Here is an 18,805-nt window from a genome sequence, read left to right on the forward strand (position 1 = left end):
TGCCTGAAGCCCATCTAAGTAGCACAAGTTAGGAATCTCTACTCTAGAAGAGTTTAGGAGTATAGTCAGTGAGTGTTGGTAATACGTAGGCAGGTTAGTGCCACATAAGGAAGGGCATGCTTGCAGCTACAGCTCACTGAGTTATCCAAGGCCAATAGTTTGTCACTTGCTTCATTTTATTTTTACATTTCCAAAATAAGCTTAAGCTTCAAATTATTACTACAGACTTACTTTAATTTGATTACTTAATCTATATAAATTTTAACTCCATTATGCAAACTCTACTTTGTTCAACTTACACAATTATCTAAATTGTTACCGTCATAGAGTAGTTCCTTTTTTTCATATGGGCATAACCTTAAGAGATTTCTGACATATAACTCTGAGATGAATTATGATAGTGTCAGCCCTATAATAAGTTGGTTCCACAGCATAAAGGGAAGCTCTTGTCAGCTGAAAGGAAACTAGTGGCCAAATGGATTTTATTTAAAAAATGGATTTAAAGGAAAGTTACAGTGAGGTAAATAAAATTTCTATTATGAAAATGGATTGGGTATAGATAATAGGCTTCACAATTCTTTGTAAAATGATAAACTGATAAATAACATTCATGTACAAATCTTAAATTTCTTAGTGATGTGATTTTTGAAAGAAGTATCCATTTAATTTTAGATTTAAATATAAATATGAACACCCAAAGACTAGTTTGTAAAATAGATATATGTGTGTCTGTGTATGTATACATATAGATAGGTATGTATCTGCTGTAAAAGTATTTCTAAAACATTGAATCAAAACAAATATGTTAAAGTTGTCTACATTTCTATTTAAAAATGTATTAAGCACAAGACATATATGTATATGCAAGATATTCAATGACAGACACTGAGAAGTATAAAACCGAGTTTTGCTGTAAGAAAATCTAAAGTTTATCAGGGGAGATGAGACAGGTATACAAAGTATAACTAGAATACACATATGTGATAAATCTATGATACAAGGCGACTAGTCAAATAAGGCCTAAATGAATGGGTATAAAATAAGTGTTTCAGTAGTTTCATGAAAGGAAAAATCACTGTAGGACAGGACATTTGGATGAAGTTTCTTGGAATATCTAGTTTGACAGAATGGTAGGGGTTTAGAGAGCTCAAAATGAGGAGACCACTAGAGAATATTTCAGTCAATATTGTATTACGTGAGCAAAAGCAGTGTGAGATAAAAAAAACTCAGGCTATTATCAGGAAAGAGGGGGAGCTATCTTGGGTTTGAGAACAAGTCTGGAACTAGACTACAGTAGAAACAGTGTTGAATTTTAGGGTACGAAGCTTATTCTCTACCCTATATGTAACTGGAAGCCTCTGAAGGCTTTTTAACACGATGAATGAATGGCCTGCAATGTAAAGTTGACAGTAATATAAAGAGAAATAATCGAAGGGAAATTAGACATAGGCTACTGCAACTGTCCAGGACTGAACATGTGGAAAAGCAATAGAAATGCAATGGAAATAACCTATTCTTAGACATATGAAAAAAACCCCATATGCTACATATATGGAAATAAACAGTGGGAGCATAGTTAATATGCCGGCTATCAAGCCAAGGGATAATGAAAAGTAAAAAATAAAGATGATTGATGTTTCTGGCTTAGATGAAGATGGAAATGACTGACAGAAAAAAACACAGGCTACAGAGGGTGTTGATTTGAAGGAAACGGTGATGAGTTTGGTCTTAGAAATGTTCAACTTCAAGTAATGAAAGATACAACCAGAAAGGCAGGGTAGGCAGTTGGCAACATAATAAGGTATAAAGAAAGTAAGGGTTGGAGGTATAGATTAAGGATCTTGGGGGCCGGCCCTGTGGCCACCAGGTTAAATTCTTGCGCTCTGCTTCAGCGGCACAGGGTTTTACCCGTTCAGATTCTGGGGACGGACATAGCACAGCTTGTCAGGCCCTGTTGAGGTGGCGTCCCACATAGCACAACCAGAAGGACTTACAACTAGAATATACAACTATGTACTGGAGGCTTTGGGGAGAAGAAAGAAAAAAAAGAAGATTGGCAACAGATGTTAGCTCAGGGCCAAGAAAATAAAAAGGATCTCGAATAAGAAGAATCAGGGAGCAGATAATGAAGAGGACAGAGCTGGAATATCCCAGAAACTTAAATAAAAGGGTATACAATGCAATTACATAGTCAGTTGAAAGAACATAATTTTCAAAAAAGGAACTAAATCATGGCTCTGCCACTTAATGATTACGTGAACATAATTTACTCAACCTTTCTGAGCCTGTTTCCTAGTCAGTAAAAATCTTATTTAGATGACTATTGTGAAGATATAAAACTGCCTACTATAGAACATGGCTGGTTTCCTTTTTCTTTTAGATAGCTCAAGGGGACAAAACGGGAAAAGGGGGCACTGGATTTGGTGATTGGGACAAAACGAAGCAGTGATTTTCCAGAGGTCTCTTTCTAGAGTAACTGGGGCTCAAATGTAAGTAGAAAGCTAAGGAATGAGCTCAAGACAAGGAAACTGAGTATAGCCCACTCATTTGACAGATGTATTAGTACAAAGAAGGAAAACATAATTGGAAAAATAAGAGGGAAAACAGATAAAATGAAATTTTTTTCAGATAATTTTAACCTATGCATGTCAGAAGACAAAGAAAGAGAACCAAAGGTGAGATGAAAAGACTGAAGTGCAAGAGAAAGAGGAGATAATGGAAGCAGCAAAGTAGAGAAAGGGAGCAGGGAAAATAAATGAAAATACAGGTAGAGTTTATAATGCTTTTTAAGCCTGGAAGACAGGACAGGAGTGTTGGTTCAGAGACAGGTATATTAAGAAACTGATAAGAGCAGAAAACAGAGGGCATGTTGTTTTTCTTCTAAGAGCAGACATCTGGAGAGAACTGGAAAAGAGAGCGTTCATTTGGATCCTGGAGCAAAGCGGTAAAGATTTCTGTCAACAATGACGTGAGGCATAACAGGGAAGTGACTAGAAATAAATATAAGGAGTGCCAAGCAGCAATGAGAAGTGAGGTGAGTTCATGTGAATTCATCTCATCTCATGTTAAGGTCTTCTTTAATAGAACAGATGTTTTCAGAGATTCAAGAAAAAAAAAATTTGAAAAGCAGATTCCATAGAGCATGTCACTAAAATATGTTATGCAAATAAGAGCAGCAAGACTTACACAATCAAATTAGAGTGGTGAGCTGTTTTGATGGAATTTGTTTAGGTGGCAAACACACATAATTCAAGAAATCATAAACAAATAGCTTAAACCAATATTAAAGAATTCAGAATGAAGAAAAAGACGTGTTGGAGCTTAGTCACTTATATAAAGCATCTCTCCATTTTCTTAAAGAATGGCTCTTTTCACATAATAAGTCATGTTTTAAGATATATCTACTTTGTTTCTTTTCTTCTATTACATAAATATCCAAGCTTTCTCTCCCCTTTTAATAAAAGTTTGTTTTTTGACTCAAATCATTATCCACAGTGTGTTTCAAAAGCAAAATCTACCATATGTATGTTCAGAACCAGAAAATATATATTTGGGAACAGAGTGAATTCTAGAAAACTAGGCATGCAAAGCCAAATCGAAAAGTACCTACTTATGCTGTGAACCTAAACTTGCTCTAATAAGTAAGTAAATAAATGAATAAAGTCTTACTTAAAAAAAAAAAAAGAGTACTGACTACCAATACTGAAAGTACTGGCTATTGGCACAGACATTTGGCAGAAACATTGTGTAACAGTTGGTATCAATAAAAGAAATCACTAATAAAACAAAATCGTGACATACTAGGGAGTATCTTTAATTTGTTTTTCCTAAATAACAGCATAGTAAAGAAATTTAGAAAGAAATTTGACTTAGCTAGTTTTGTTCAATGTAAACAATGTAAATCCAGTACTGTGTACACAATCCAGCAAAGTGGCTACTACTTTTCAGGTAATAAATCTGTCCTTAGAACAGTACATAATAGAAAGAAAACTGGACATTGCATTCAATTTTCTTTTTAAAAGAACATCTGAAGACTTAAAATAACATTCTTTAAATTTTAACAATAAATATTTATAAAACAAAATAGTTCAATCTAGATTTCTAATTTTTCTTTTACTTTGAAAAACAATATATTCATACTCAAGTACACATTTTAATCACAGTGAAATGAACAACTGAAATGTCATCTTTTCACAGTAAAAGTAATGCAAAAATTAGGAGATACAAGATACGTTATGAAAACTTTACTTTCTGGATAGTAAAAAATAATGAGCACATACTTCAGAAATGTCACACATTTACTTTATTCATGGTAATTTAAACTGCTCATACATACTGTAATTGTTATTCCCCATCTAGTCACTAGGTTCAAAGGCTAAAGTAAAAACTATGCCCAGGTTTTTAAAGTTGTCCTGGGTGGAAAGATTATTTTATGAGTAATAAGTAACGTTTTCCTCTTATTGAGGTATGCGTAACTAGGCTATTCACTGGGGGTTCTGTGTGGCTTAGAACTGAGAGGAAAGGGGTAATGAAAATTGGGTAAGAAATGTGAAGATAATTTTGATAGTCAGTTTGAAATGTGAACTGCAAATTCTGTCTTCTCTCTTCCCTGGGAAGAACAGAGAGCATACAATGGCTATACTTCTGCGGGAGAAGTGACAGTTGTGAAGAGAAGAGAGAGTGCCAAAACCCTGTAGCCAGTTCCCTCTGAACAGTTACTGAAATTGGTCAGAACTTCACATTTCATCTAAAGGAGAATGAAGAGTCCTACTGTTCAGTCTGGAGTGTGGACTATGCAATGAAGTCAGTTTCTTCATGGACTGTGTCTGAATCGGCAAGGACTTCCGCTTCCTAGAACAATTTGTGGAGGACTTTTCAGACCATTAAAGTGCACAATGCTGAGAAATTGCTAAGAACAGACACACACACACCCTAAATTATTTTAGATGTCAACAGGAAATCGCACATAAAGAAGGGATAGTTCAAAGGAAATCAAAAGAAAAATGGAAAATCCACTCTAATGGAGTCCAGGGAAATGGAGGAGAGGTATAGGACAGAACAGATCTTCCGGCTTCTTTTCCATAGGAGAGGAAGCAATGACATCAGACAAAATAACATGAATCTTCTTACCTAAGGTTTTAAATAACAATAAAATGTCTCTATTAATTAGTGCAATAGCCTCCATAGAAAACGAGCCACGCTTGTGAGTTCTAATAGTCTCCAAAATAGATCAATAAGATGATGAAAGTGAAGGTACTTCCTAAATGATAAATTACTACTAATAATTAAAAATAACAATCACTATTGCAATTATTATTGATAAAGTTGCTGGTAGTGGAAGTAAGCTTCTTGGAAAAGCCCTTTCTATCTCCAACCTGTCTGTAAATTAGAAAAAGAAAGCATTCCAATCAAAATATGGAGAGAGAACTCTGTAAGGTATAGTTAATAACAATTCAAACTAATGAGAAAGTGACACATTTGAGCACCAATGTTAACTAATTTAGAATTCCTGCTTTACAAAAATGACACACAAATATTCCATTTGCAATATGTATATATATCAATAATCTTTAAAGGACTAACTCTACTTTGATAAATAACAATTAGAGTGTAATCATATTACCTAGATTCTAATACGTACATTTATAAATATATTTTAACAGCTCTGAAACAATTTTGAAATAAGCAACATTAAAAAAACCCCAACAAATCTTAATAGTAGACAAGCAGAGAAGCAAGTTAGGATTTAAATGGCAGTTTCACTGCCAGCACATGTGTATATTCATGTAATTAAAGTATCTGTTCATCCTACCCCTATTTCAGCCAAGATACATGTTTTATTTGAACATAACTTTGGAACACAATTATTGCTTAAAATGTCCTCAAAAAGTTAAACTAAGCAGCACCACTGAAACAAAAAATTACGATATATGCAAAATATTGCTCATCACATGCCAGGAAATGAAATCAAAGGCAAAGGGGATCACCATCTAACGTCAGGAGATTTTGATGCGATGGATACATACTTCAAGAAGCACTATTTCTCAGTGTGAAATATTTATCTACTAGAATTCAAAAGTTTCAGGAGAGCAAGAACCCCTAAGCCTAGAGTAGTGCCTGGCTCTTAGAAGTATAACTTGTTGTAGCTGTACCTCCGGTATCAATATAAAGCTAGTTTTGTTGAGCACTTAGAGGCACTAAGTGCTTAACGTACATCATCTCATTTAATAATCACAATAACACCATGATATAGGTACTATTATTGTACCCATTTTACAGATGGGGAAACTGAAGCATAGAGAAGTTAAATAATTTGACAAAGTCAAAGTCACACAACTAGTAAGTGGAGAGATAAGTAATAAATATTTGTTGAATGAATGTTTGAATCTATCTATACAAAGCTTCCAGCTGACTTTCAAGAGAAGCTGTAAACTTTTAACGATTATATAATTAACTAAAGGGTTAAAAAAGAGACAATGACATAATAACAAAAAAACTATGAGTTGGACCAAAACTCCAGTGTACTTTGAAATGTCTCAAATTATAAACTCTTAAAGGTCAGAGTCATCAGTCCAAATAATAAAAAGCAACATGTTATTGTGATGCTATATTTAACTGCTGGCGCCCAGTGTTTCACAAAGAGCTTAAGACTTTGACTATAAAGAAGGCATCTTCAAAAACTTTATGATATGAAAAAGAAAATGTTACATAATATTAGGGATAAATGTATACTACCAGTGAGTTGGTTAAAAAATGACATATTGTAGTGTTTCCTTCATACTCCCATATTTCTAAGCTGCTATTAAATTGATGGATGCCATACAATTGATGACATTCAAGAATTGAGGAAATATTGTCTTTTAGATTTCTGATAAAGCACTCACAGTTTACAGCGACATTTACTGTGACACTGGTAGCAGCAATTGCTAAATTTAGGACAGACATGCAGGAGAGACAACTACCTTGGATAATAAAGCTGAGAACTTAAATCTAGAAAGTAATGTCAAGTTTCACTGAAACTGTGGTCACATCAGACAAGGAAGAACATTTTTGGAGGTATCCAGGTAGTCAGGCTATGATAAGGAAATAAAAGGCAAACATATCTTTCTTTGAAATGTACTTAAAATATTGACACAATATTACAAACTCTCCAGGTACACTTATATAAACTGGTAACAAAAGTAAAATTCAAACAAAGAAAAAATCTTGCTCATTTTAGCATTTCACATTTTTAAATTTGGTGTTGGTAGTATGGGTGTTGTATGCTGATCAAGGGTAAAGGGCTTTGCCAATGAACTTGAGCAGTTTAGCTCTTTTGGGTAAGTAATTCTTACACAGGAGAAAGGTTTTTTTTTTTTTTTCCCCATTTAGGCAAGTGTTTTAAGACCTTCTTTGATATTTTTGACATCTTCCCCAAATCAAATTCTAAATGAAGTCTTTTTTGACCTCTAGCTAACTGTGGGATTTATACATTCTGATGACACCAATCAGTTTCCTACCCCTAGGAATAAAAGTAAAAGTTATCTTTCATCACTGTTGCAATGCTATGAAGTAATGGTAATGAACACTTTGCTGCTGTATATTGGAGCAAAAACACGATAAGATTTAATATCTGAGATATTATTCATAAGAATTGAGTATAAACTCCTGAGTTCACTCTATAATGGAGAACTCCTACAAATTCCCTGTTTATGTTTTAGCTGGTCCAACAACAAAAAGAGTACGTTATCTTGAAAATAAATTGCTTATGCATTCCCACTTAAAACATGTGCATAGGTCAAATTTAAAATATTTCTCATAGTAGATTCTATCCCAGATAAATCTAATAAAATATAACATATATGCACGTGGGTGTTTCCGTATGAACACAGGAAAAATGTACTTAAACAGTTAAAAAAAAAGACTTCTTTACCTAACTCCAAGAGGATATTATAAAAAAAACTTTTTTTTTTTTTCCGCTTTATCACCCCAAATCCCCCCGGTACATAGTTGTATATCTTAGTTGCAGGTCCTTCTAGTTGTGGCAAAAAAAACCTTTTATAAAACATATTTACACAAACAAAAATAAACCTATAATATGTTAAAGTTAAATCAGGTTCACTACCAATTTTCCAGACTACAAATTTAAAAATAACTTGCCAATAAAATGTTTAATACTAAATGGAACACAAGGAATATAGCTTACTGCTTGATAACCAAAATTACTTTATTATAATATTGCTAGTGGAATAAAATCAACACAGGTAACTTGTACATGCAAGGGAAATACAGCCTAATGTAAACAGATGGTTTTTAGCACATTCCTTTACTAGAATGTGGTCACCTGCCACAAAGTACACAAGCTCATGCACAAGATCAAGACTACGTACAGCTGAGATCACAATGTCATGCATATAACAACAGCGTGCTAGATCATCGTACCACAAACTGTGCAGATGCTCGCCCCCACCCCATGAGCCACTGCCAGCAGTTGCTGTGGAGTTTGGTTACCCATATCCGTGACATGAACGATGTCCTTTGGAGAATCTTGTTCCCTGTGGCTGTAAGTATTCTTATTTTTATAATATTTTAATGATGCTTGCTATCAAAATGTTAAGTACAGAACTAGAAATTATAGAAAAGTAGACTTTTTACAATATTGAACAATTATATACATTTCATCTCAGGTACTTACAATAGATACTAGTTACATTTAAATATATCATCAAAACTAATTTACTTCTCCGGCTTAAATGAACTGAAAATAACACAGTTGATGACAGTGCTCTAATGAGGAGGAAAAAAATAAACCAACCTCCAAAAAGTACTTCCTCATTTCTAGTACTCAAAAAATCTGGCAAGAATGATTCTAAGACCTGGTTAAAGTATGAATCATACAGATAAGTTCTATAGAAAAACATCTTTTAGCATAACTCTTTCAATTATATGATTACAATTTTGAAGGCTTAACTTGGATAAACAACCAAATTGACAGTGATTACTTATATTGGTCAATAAAAGAAAATTTAGAATACAGTTATTAAAATACTTCTCATTTCTCTGCGCCTACAAGTGTATTTCAGCTTTCTTCATTTTCCATTTATATCCTAAGTGCATTCTGGTAAAGACAGAATTCTATTTTGCTCTTAGAGAACACCTGCTAAGTTACTGATGTTCATAAAAGCATAGCATTAGAATTCTAGAACCACAAATCACTTTGAATGGTTCAGTTCTACACCTCTTGGCAGCACTATGTGCCCGTTTCAGAATGGTGAATTCAATACTTCTGGAATGCTCCAGGTTATCCTTAAATCAGGCCAGGGAGTGAAGAAAATGAAAATACAGCCAACTCTCAATAATAATGGGAGGTAGGATGGATAAGTAAAATCTGAAGATCTAAAAATTTTATTTTAATTAACAACTTCAATCCTCTCTCTTAACAAAGATAAAAAGAGGACTTTAATTTACCTCTTTTCTCTGCCCCCCCTCCAAACACTCCAAAGGAGGTACAACAAGAACCCTATAGTCTGATATATGTAGCTGCAAAGATGGAAACATATTTTGACATCTAGCTTTTTCAATTTACATATTTAAAACTGTATCATATTCTAGTATATGAGGGCCTATCTACATTTTCATCTTTGTATAAAAAGGATGGCTTTATAATTTGTCTGAAAAATTGATACTCTTTTAGTAAGGAATGACTACTTACCATAATCAATATCAGCAATAAGATCCAAATTTTCTGACTTTGCGAATCTACAACTCAGTACTTACCAAGTTACATTTTCCTTAGAATGTAACATTTGCGAGTGATATAAATTGAAGATGACAGTTTTATTCAACATCAGTATAATTTATGACCAGAGTCAGTATGCCTTGATAAATCAGGCATAATATGACTGGGGCTTGCAATATCTGCCTTTCCTGATTCTTATGTATCTAGAGTAAAACACTGTACTATTCTGCCTCAGTTCTTTTTCAGTAATCATCATTCAATTAACCCAAGAGACTAATGCAAAATATATGTCTTACTATAAGGTTTGTCATATGAACTGTTTTAATTAGCAACAAGTAATGTCTAATTCTAATAAACAAGAATAATGAAGTCTCTGAAACCATGTCCTTCAAATACACAGGTGTAGCAGAATCTCTTGTACAGAGCAGCTCTGCCATAGTGCAAGAACAAAAAGGTGACATGCTTACTGTTGCTATATATTTAGAAGGAAGAGAACTTGCTTTCGACCAAAAATAAAGTAAAAATAAGAACATTTTATGATAAAAAGCATCAGAAAAAATTTTCAATAAAAGGATAAGTTACAAAACCTAAATTTATTATAGTTTATCCATTCATTTGCCTTCTAAAGAATGACTGTTAGATTCTAAACAATCAATATTATATTGGTTTCAAATTTATAATTTGAACTTTAACTTATGAATCATTCTATTTTCATTAAAAGTCTTCTATTCATTGAAAGGAAAAGCTCTTTAAATGATGGTGAAAAGAGAGAAAAAATATCTTAATTTAAATATTCATACCAGGATTTATAATATATATAGTCTGTTATATTTGTTGGGCTAAAACTTAACTGATAATGTGTGTGTATCAGTAAACCTTTCTAACAGTATTACATATATTTTTATTCATATGCAAGAAAAATTTAACAAAGAAAGAAATCATATATAACAAGCAAAAATCAATTGAATTTTAAAAATGTATCATTTATAAAATCAGTATTTCTCTTTAATATTCAAATATTTCGCATGGGAGAAACATTTCTCTAATGGAAACATAGCAAAAGTTAAGGTATTTTAAAAGCTATTTGACTGCATGACCTAAACAGTCCTTAATACCTCTACAACAAATGAAAAAAGCTGGACTTTGAAAGTTAAATAAATTAAAATAAATGCCAGTTAAATTTTTCCACAGAAAATAATCCACCCAGAAGTAGTAGTTCTAATGGTTGTATAATTTCCATTCAATTTCTAAGAATAAGTCTAGCTGATGTTTAAACATTTCTGAAAATCTGAACCTTTCCAGGATATGTTAAAATGAGAATAGGGGTGAAAAAAAACAGTGAAAGAACTGTCTTCACATTTGATCATTCTTATAGATTATGATAAGAAAGAATTAAATAACTAAAATAAAATTATTCAATTTTATAACAGAATCTATAAGCAGTTCCTACGGCAGCATGGAATTAGACTGTTAAAGGCATTATTTAAAGACAACATTTTGATGTGTTGCAAACAAACGATGTCCTTTGTGATTATCTCTGATAAACGCAGCATCATTACAAAATAGAAACAATAAAACAGAAAGAAAAAGCTGCAGATAAAATTTGATAGACATATGTTGTACTGTCCACTTATAATGTAGTAATATCTCAATCAGGTCTAGTAGAGGACTGAATATATGTCATGGAAGCTGCCATACAAAATGAGCAGGTGGAAAGACTTAGAATATGACATGGTAAGGTAAAGAGAAATGACAATGTCATGTAGCATTAACTTCAATTACTGGGCTTCCCAGTGATTGAAAAGGCACATTCAAACACTTGTTACTTTACTTGCAAGTTTATTATGCTGGAAAGCTGCAGCAAGATAGTAATAAAGTTTAACTGTCATAAATATTCAAGTTCTTCACTTACCTCATCTGGATTGGCATTAAAGGTGAGGCTGCCTTCATCCAGCTGCATATACAATTTTCTAAAAGAAAATCCTAGAGGTAGGTTCTTATTATATATGGAACAGTGACCCCAAGTGGATTTACACAACCTGTAAAATAAGGTAAAATCAGATATGAAAACATTGCTATATTTAATTTCCTAAGTTAAACATGTATAACTTGATAAAATATTAACATGAAATGATATAAAATTGGATTTTATAGTTCTAAAGTTTTAAAATCTTTAATTCTGTACTTGTTTTTTATTTGTTTACTAGTGTATAATAGACAAATGTCTTCAACTTAGCAATTTTGATAGTACTAAATAAATGTGAGTTACAAAGATTAATAATATTCAGGAGTACTTTGGTGTTAGTGACTTGGAGTGGACTTTGACTCCTAGTGACCCTGTGCAGAGTGGAACCTGCCCCATCTTTCTGCGCCATCCTCTCACCTGCCAGCACTGTATCAGACAATACTCTGCTGCTATTCAAAGGCTTTCATGAGTACTATCTGAAGTTAAATATAAACGATTAATAGTAAGGATAGCTAACATTTACTGAGTGTTTACTAGTTGCCAGGCACTATTTAAAGCATTTTAATAGCATTAGCTTGCTTAATCTTTACAACAATCCTATGATGTTGGTGCTACAGATAAAGAAACACAGATATGATAAAAAGCTTGCCCAGGGTAGCACAGCTAATTTGCGTAGAGGCAGGCTTTGAACCCAAGGAGTCTTACTCCAGAGCTTGCAATCTTAACCAAGAAGCTAGAGAGGATTAAGTAACTATGTGCTCTACTGCTAAATAAAACTGAATGGGGGGCGGAGATTGCTGGGCAGGGGGAGAACTTTGTTTTTTTAACAACACATAAATCAACCACAAGCAAACTAAACATAGAAATTGTAATTCTATAACTTCAATAAATACATCAAAAGCTGTGATGTTAAGCTTAGCTGTTTTTATATTTGAAAGCTAAAGTTTTATCTTGTTACAATGTCTAGAAATTCTAGATATATTCCATAGACCATTAAATATAAGTGCATTACTCTAGAGACATGGAGAATACTGAAACTATATTTTGATACACTTTTAATGACTCATGGTCTTAAAATTATCTGATTTTAGTGTGTGTCCAAAAAACACCTACTTGTAGTGACAAACATTAAAATAGTTTCAGTTTCTGCTATTCATTGATTTTCGGCTCAAACTTCCTTCTTTTCACAAACACACACGAACAGGAAAACAAGAAAATGTTACTGTCTCAGCCTAAAACATCAAAAATTGTGAGGATAGTAGATAATATATCTAATTTAATATGAGAATATCTTCTTAATAGTTAATTTATATCCTAGCATTAGTTTTACCAACCAAATGAAATCATTGATTCTAAAACAGAAAGTTTAGTAACTTGTTCAGAAAATTATCAATATTTTAGTAGCCTCTTTAACTTAGTCCCAAAGCTTTTGACTTTTATTTCTTAGCTACATGAAAAAAACAGAACTTCTCAACATTAATAAGCATTCAACACATCCAAAGTTAAAACTTTGTTAAAACAAAGTAAAAACTAAGCGAGCTTTTAACTTAAAATGCTGGAAGCAATTTATTACTAAGAAAAAATATTCAAGCATCATAGAAATAGGCATAATTAGGGGCCGGCCCCGTGGCTGAGTGGTTAAGTTCACGCGCTCTGCTGCAGAGGGCCCAGTGTTTCGTCGGTTCAAATCCTGGGCACAGACATGGCACCACTCGTTGAGCCATGCTGAGGCGGCGTCCCACATGCCACAACTAGAAGGACCCACAACTAAGAATATACAACTATGTACCGGGGGGCTTTGGGGAGAAAAAGGAAAAAAATAAAATCTTTAAAAAAAATAGGCATAATTATGTGATAAATAATAAAAGAAGCATTTATTTCTTTCAGAAATGAACAATTCAGATTTAAATCCCAAATGAAGAATACATTCTGATTGAGTTCAGATAAGCTCAGAAATAAATGTTTTTTTCAAAGTTCAAATATAAGATCACAAATTAAGTTTGCTGGGAATACTAAAATGTAGAAAAGAGGTTATAAATAAAGAATGAGTCAGTTTTGAAGTATTTTTATTTCTTCTTACATTAAATGACTAAAAAATTAATAACTAATTTACTTTAAACACTACTAAATAATAGAATTGCCTCTCACTTCCATAGTACTTTCACTATAACAAAACAATGAGAAAATAACAAGATGACACTGATGAATTTTATCTATTCAGAGATTGAGAAATGAACTATATAATTGCCACTTAATTCTGTAGCATCAGGAAGCCTGAGTCAGGAACGTCATTGTTGGTAATACATTTTTACTGAAGTTTGGCTATTTAGATAATTTATTAATTCTCTCAGATTTTCATTCAGAAATTATTTAAAGTCTCAAAAAGACTTTTGTTTTTAGATATCTTTTACATTGTTAGGAAGTCCCATTTTAAAATGATGAGACTTAAATAAACGTTAGTAAAGAATGCTGGAAAACCCTAGATCCAGTGATTCTTCTATGTTTGGTAACATTTTCAAGACTCAAGTATATGACTCTATTTAAGGAGTCACTAGATTCCATAAAATGGATTCTATGCCACCAAATGTTCTTAGATTTATAGCTTAAATTTAAACTCGTATAATAGCTGCTAAAATTTAGAAATCTACTTTCACTTCAGCAAGTAGATTATCTCCTTGCTTTCTAAAACTTGCCTACTTCATTGATGAAATGGTGGTTGGAAAAAATAAAAAAGTAGATGAAATATTCCCTAGTAAAAGTTTATGCTAACACGTACCTTTGATCAAAAATATATACATATAAATAAGCAAACACACACACACATATACTCCATTTGTAACCACTGAAAACAATAAGATTTGGGGAATATTTAGGGAATAATGATTTTTAAGTATGCCTATTCTTTACATGGGAAGCACAAACTACACTAGGGAGGTGAACACTCTAAATTTTGGATTATATTCTCAATTAACAACTTGTATTTTTAGAATAAACTGAGAATTTCCGATTTATAATAAACTGCTACATGTTAAGTGGTAACCTCTTTTCTAACTGTAGAGTCATTATTTTCTTCTACACTGTCCTCCTTTTCCCTTGATTAAATTTGACTGTGATGATAACTGTATCTTTATCTTCTTAGGTTTTAATGAAAAGAAACTCAAAATACAAGTCCAGGATAAAAAGAAATAGTTCATAATACATATTTATCTGTTATAAAAAGGACAGTTAAGCATGATTATATTTAGAGGTACCAGAATCAAACATGGTGGGTTGAACTTACCCTTGCCAGAGAAGTTCATCATTTGCGAGGTCCTGCCAAACACAGGAAGCTAAGCAGAGGTCAGTTGCATTCAGGTAGGACAAGATGGTAAAGCTTAGCTCGGGGGGCAACATTTCCAAATTAATGAATCCTTCCTGTTCTTTAGATTTCCTTGCTTTCAAAAGATGATATATGTCAATGCCTCCTTGGACTTGTTTACGATGACTGGTGTTAGGAATGCTGCTGGCAGCCATCCTCCTGCTCTGCTCTCTGCTGAGGTAGCCTTGCTCACTATAGCCTTCCTGCTGTAGCTGCTGGTTTCTGGCCACTCTCCACAGCCCCTGACCCATCTGCAAGCCTGAGAGAAAAGCCAGAAGGTAGTAAGAAGGTTACAGTAAAAAAGTAACCCACCTTTCCCTGTGGTACAACAACTCTGACACGAAGCAATCCTGTATCACGATTAACATTCCTCATTAAAGCATATTAAAAGGAGCAGTGTACTATAAAGAATACTTAGAACATCATAAGTACAAAACTTGGACAGCAAGGTTTCAGAAATATTTGGTTTGCTCATCACCTTTATCCCAGTTTGCTAAAGACTTTTAAAGTCCATAGGTGACATAACCATTTTTCACACGGTAAGATTTAAAAGTTACTGATGTCCTAAAGACTCTTACAAATTATAATTACGTGGACTTATGGGCCAGTATTAAAATACAGCTCTGATCAGAGCACAGGACTTTAGTTAAAAGGTCTCTAGACCCTGCTTTTTATCATAACTCAGGCTAAGCTAAGCTAGCTCCTTTTAACCAAACTCCCAGATGCATAACAGCTGTGAAACAGGCTTTTAGTTTAATTCTTGCCAGTCTGCACTTAAGTTGTAGACTGTAATAAAATGTAACATAGGCCCTGAAGTCTAATTCAGAAACCTTATAAATTAGACACCTAGAACTCCAGGATAAACAGCTCAGTAATGACTATTTGGTTTTGTTGTTGCTTTAAATAAAAATTATAATTTAGACTAATTTTCCAGTTCTTCTGCACACAGCCCTATAGATTCCTCAGAGGTACCTGGGAAAAGGCAGGAGAGGGTGCGCTCTAGCCTCTTCCACCTCCATTTGACCTTCAACCAGAGCAGCTCTACATTTATCTGTTACAAATATTGGACTTCCTCATATACAAATATTTAGAAAACTACTGACCTAGACTTCCTATTTGACCTTGGGCTTAAAATAACTTTTCCTGAGCAAATAAATTCATTGAGAAAAATGAAATCAGGAAGAGCTTTTAACTAATACAAATAATTACTTTTAAGATCTCTTTTCCAAACAAAATATTCTTGTTTTATAAACCCAAGTTGACTACTAATATGTGTGTCCGTATTTCAAAAATTGGGGGGAAAACTGATTTTCATATAAAATCATTAAAATAAATATCATAGCGTGACCTAACTTTAAAATACGGTTTTGTTTTAATTAGCTGTTTACAATAAGGACTAGCGAAAAAAAACAAACAAACCAAAAAGCCCCACTGGTGACCAGAAATTTTGAAAATTATTCGGAATAATTTGAAAATTGAGTAGAATTTCAAAGAATGTCAAAGATACTTTTTAAAAAATATGTAAAAAGGCACAATCTACGTGTATACGTACTGAGTTATTGGCTATTATTTGGATAATGGTCACTATAACTGGTCACTTATTGATCAAAACAGAAAAAATAGTCCAAGATAATTTTTTACCCTTCTTCCTTACGGTGAACTGCTTGGAAATCCAGCAGCTTAAGCTATAAAAGGACGGGGGGTACCAAGAGAAGGAATATATTAATGATTTTTAAATGTGGGGAAATTTGTTTTTGCAAAGAAACCACAAAAGATAACCTTTCCTCCCTCCGCCACATACCACAATAATGGTAGCAGTTCCTAAATTAGTGGTTAAGCTATAATAATTAAATTCCTATTTTTAATATAAAATATTAAGAGAAAAGACAAGCCACAGACTGAGAGAAAATCTTTGCAAAATACTTATCTGATGGACTGGTATCCAACATATACAAAGAACTCTTAAAACCAATTAATAGAAAAATAATAACCCAATTTAAATTCTCAAGAAAATCTCACAGATGCCTCACCAAAAAAGATATACAGATAGCAAATAAGCATATGAAAAGATGCTCAATAACACGTTATTAGGCAATCATAAATCAAAACAACAATAAAATAATACTACACATCTATTAGAATGATTGAAATCCAACACTGACAGCACCAAATGCTGACAAGGATGTGGGAATGCAAAATGGTACAGTCACTTTGGAAGACAGTTTAGCAGCTTCTTACAAAACTAAACATGTTTTTACCACATGATCCAGCATTCACGCTCCTTGGTATTTACCCAAATAAGTTGCAAACTACGGCCACACAAAAACCTGCACATGTATGTTTATAGCAGCTTTTAGTCGTAATTACCAAAACCTGTAAGCAACCAAGATATCCTTCAGTAGGTGAACGGATAAACTGTCCTACATCCATACAATGAAATATTTAGCGCTAAAAAGAAATGAGCTATCAAGCCGTGAAAAGACATGGAGGAAACTTACATGAATACTACTAAGGGAAAGAAGCCAGTCTGAAAAGCCTATATAATATACAATTCCAATTATATGACATTCTGGAAAAGCCAAAACTACAGAGGGAATAAAAGGGATTAACACAGAAAAAAAAAATCGATAATAGCAACAAAAATTTGTAAGGAGTTTTAAGTTTGTTTAATGTTTAAATACGCCATGTCACATTACAACACCAGTAAATTTAATTTTGACACAAATTTAACATTTTAAGACTCACAATCATAAAGAAATTTTTTTTCTTTATGTATTTTATTTTCATCATGGCAATTTCTGTTTGAAAATATCTAGAAATCACATTGACTGCTAAGCTTATCTAGCATATCTGTTGTCATGTTAGATGATTACATTTATTCCTCTCTTTTGGTTTTGCACTGCTAAAGATAAATAATCAAACATGGTAACTGTGATGTTTGAAGTCTCAAGATTTAAGGCATTTAATATTAAATTCTGTGTATTCTCCCTACAGCATCTTTCTAGTGGCATATGGTTAAGCAGCTGTTGTTACTCTCAGGGATGTTGCTAGAGAACAGAATCAGGGTGATTTCCCTAGGCTGTGGACTTCAATGGGGATACTTCAATTGAGCACCGGATAACATGATCCAGAAAGCATCCGGCTGGTAGAGAGAGGTAAAGCCAGCAGCTGGTTCTTGGAAACAAAACAAAACTTGATAAGGAGGGTGGAGGTTTGAGGCTCATATACAGGTTTCAGACAAAGAAAACTGTATTTTTTATTTTCCTACTGCTAAACAGCACTGCAAATTGCCCTTTTGGGGCATCCTTTTCCCTTTAAAGCAGTTCTTGATACTGGGCAAGAACACAGTGTGATAAACTACTTGGGGAGGATAATATAACAATACGTTAATATTATATATAATAGTAATATCATAAGTTTATCCTTTGGAGAAAGGAGAGGGTGTCCAGTGTTCCATCCCCACTCCCAATCTTCCTTAGGGTAACAGAGATGTGGAATGTTGGGTGGAACTGTCAGAAAAGTGATAAAATTCTTAAGAGGACATGATATCCATTGCAGAAATTGTCAAGCAAGTCATAGAGGGAGCATAATGTTGTAGACTCTGAAGTCGAATAGACTTGAGTTCAAATCCTGACTCCACTCATTATTATTTACAGGACCTTGGGGAATTTACTTGACTATTCTAAGCTGTAGTTTCTTCATATGTAATGTGATAATTTGCATATTATATAATAACAATACCTATAGCTCAAAAGGCTGTGGT

The 18,805-nt window shown here is 33.3% G+C and overlaps 1 protein-coding gene across 1 annotated transcript in view; it reads right to left on the bottom strand.

Annotated features, from left to right (window-relative positions):
- FBXO8 (F-box protein 8) overlaps positions 1-18,805 on the bottom strand; it is a 46,834-nt gene that overhangs the window by 12,910 nt on the left and 15,119 nt on the right. The window contains exons 2-3 of the mRNA XM_046656458.1: positions 14,965-15,301; positions 11,631-11,757 (exon numbers count right to left, since the gene is read on the bottom strand). Coding sequence (XP_046512414.1) covers positions 11,631-11,757; positions 14,965-15,293 — 456 coding nt within the window. The 5' untranslated portion in view covers positions 15,294-15,301. The remainder of the gene's footprint in view (positions 1-11,630; positions 11,758-14,964; positions 15,302-18,805) is intronic.

This window comes from Equus quagga, chromosome 3 (genome assembly GCF_021613505.1).
Source record: "Equus quagga isolate Etosha38 chromosome 3, UCLA_HA_Equagga_1.0, whole genome shotgun sequence".
Classification (NCBI taxonomy): Eukaryota; Metazoa; Chordata; class Mammalia; order Perissodactyla; family Equidae; genus Equus; species Equus quagga.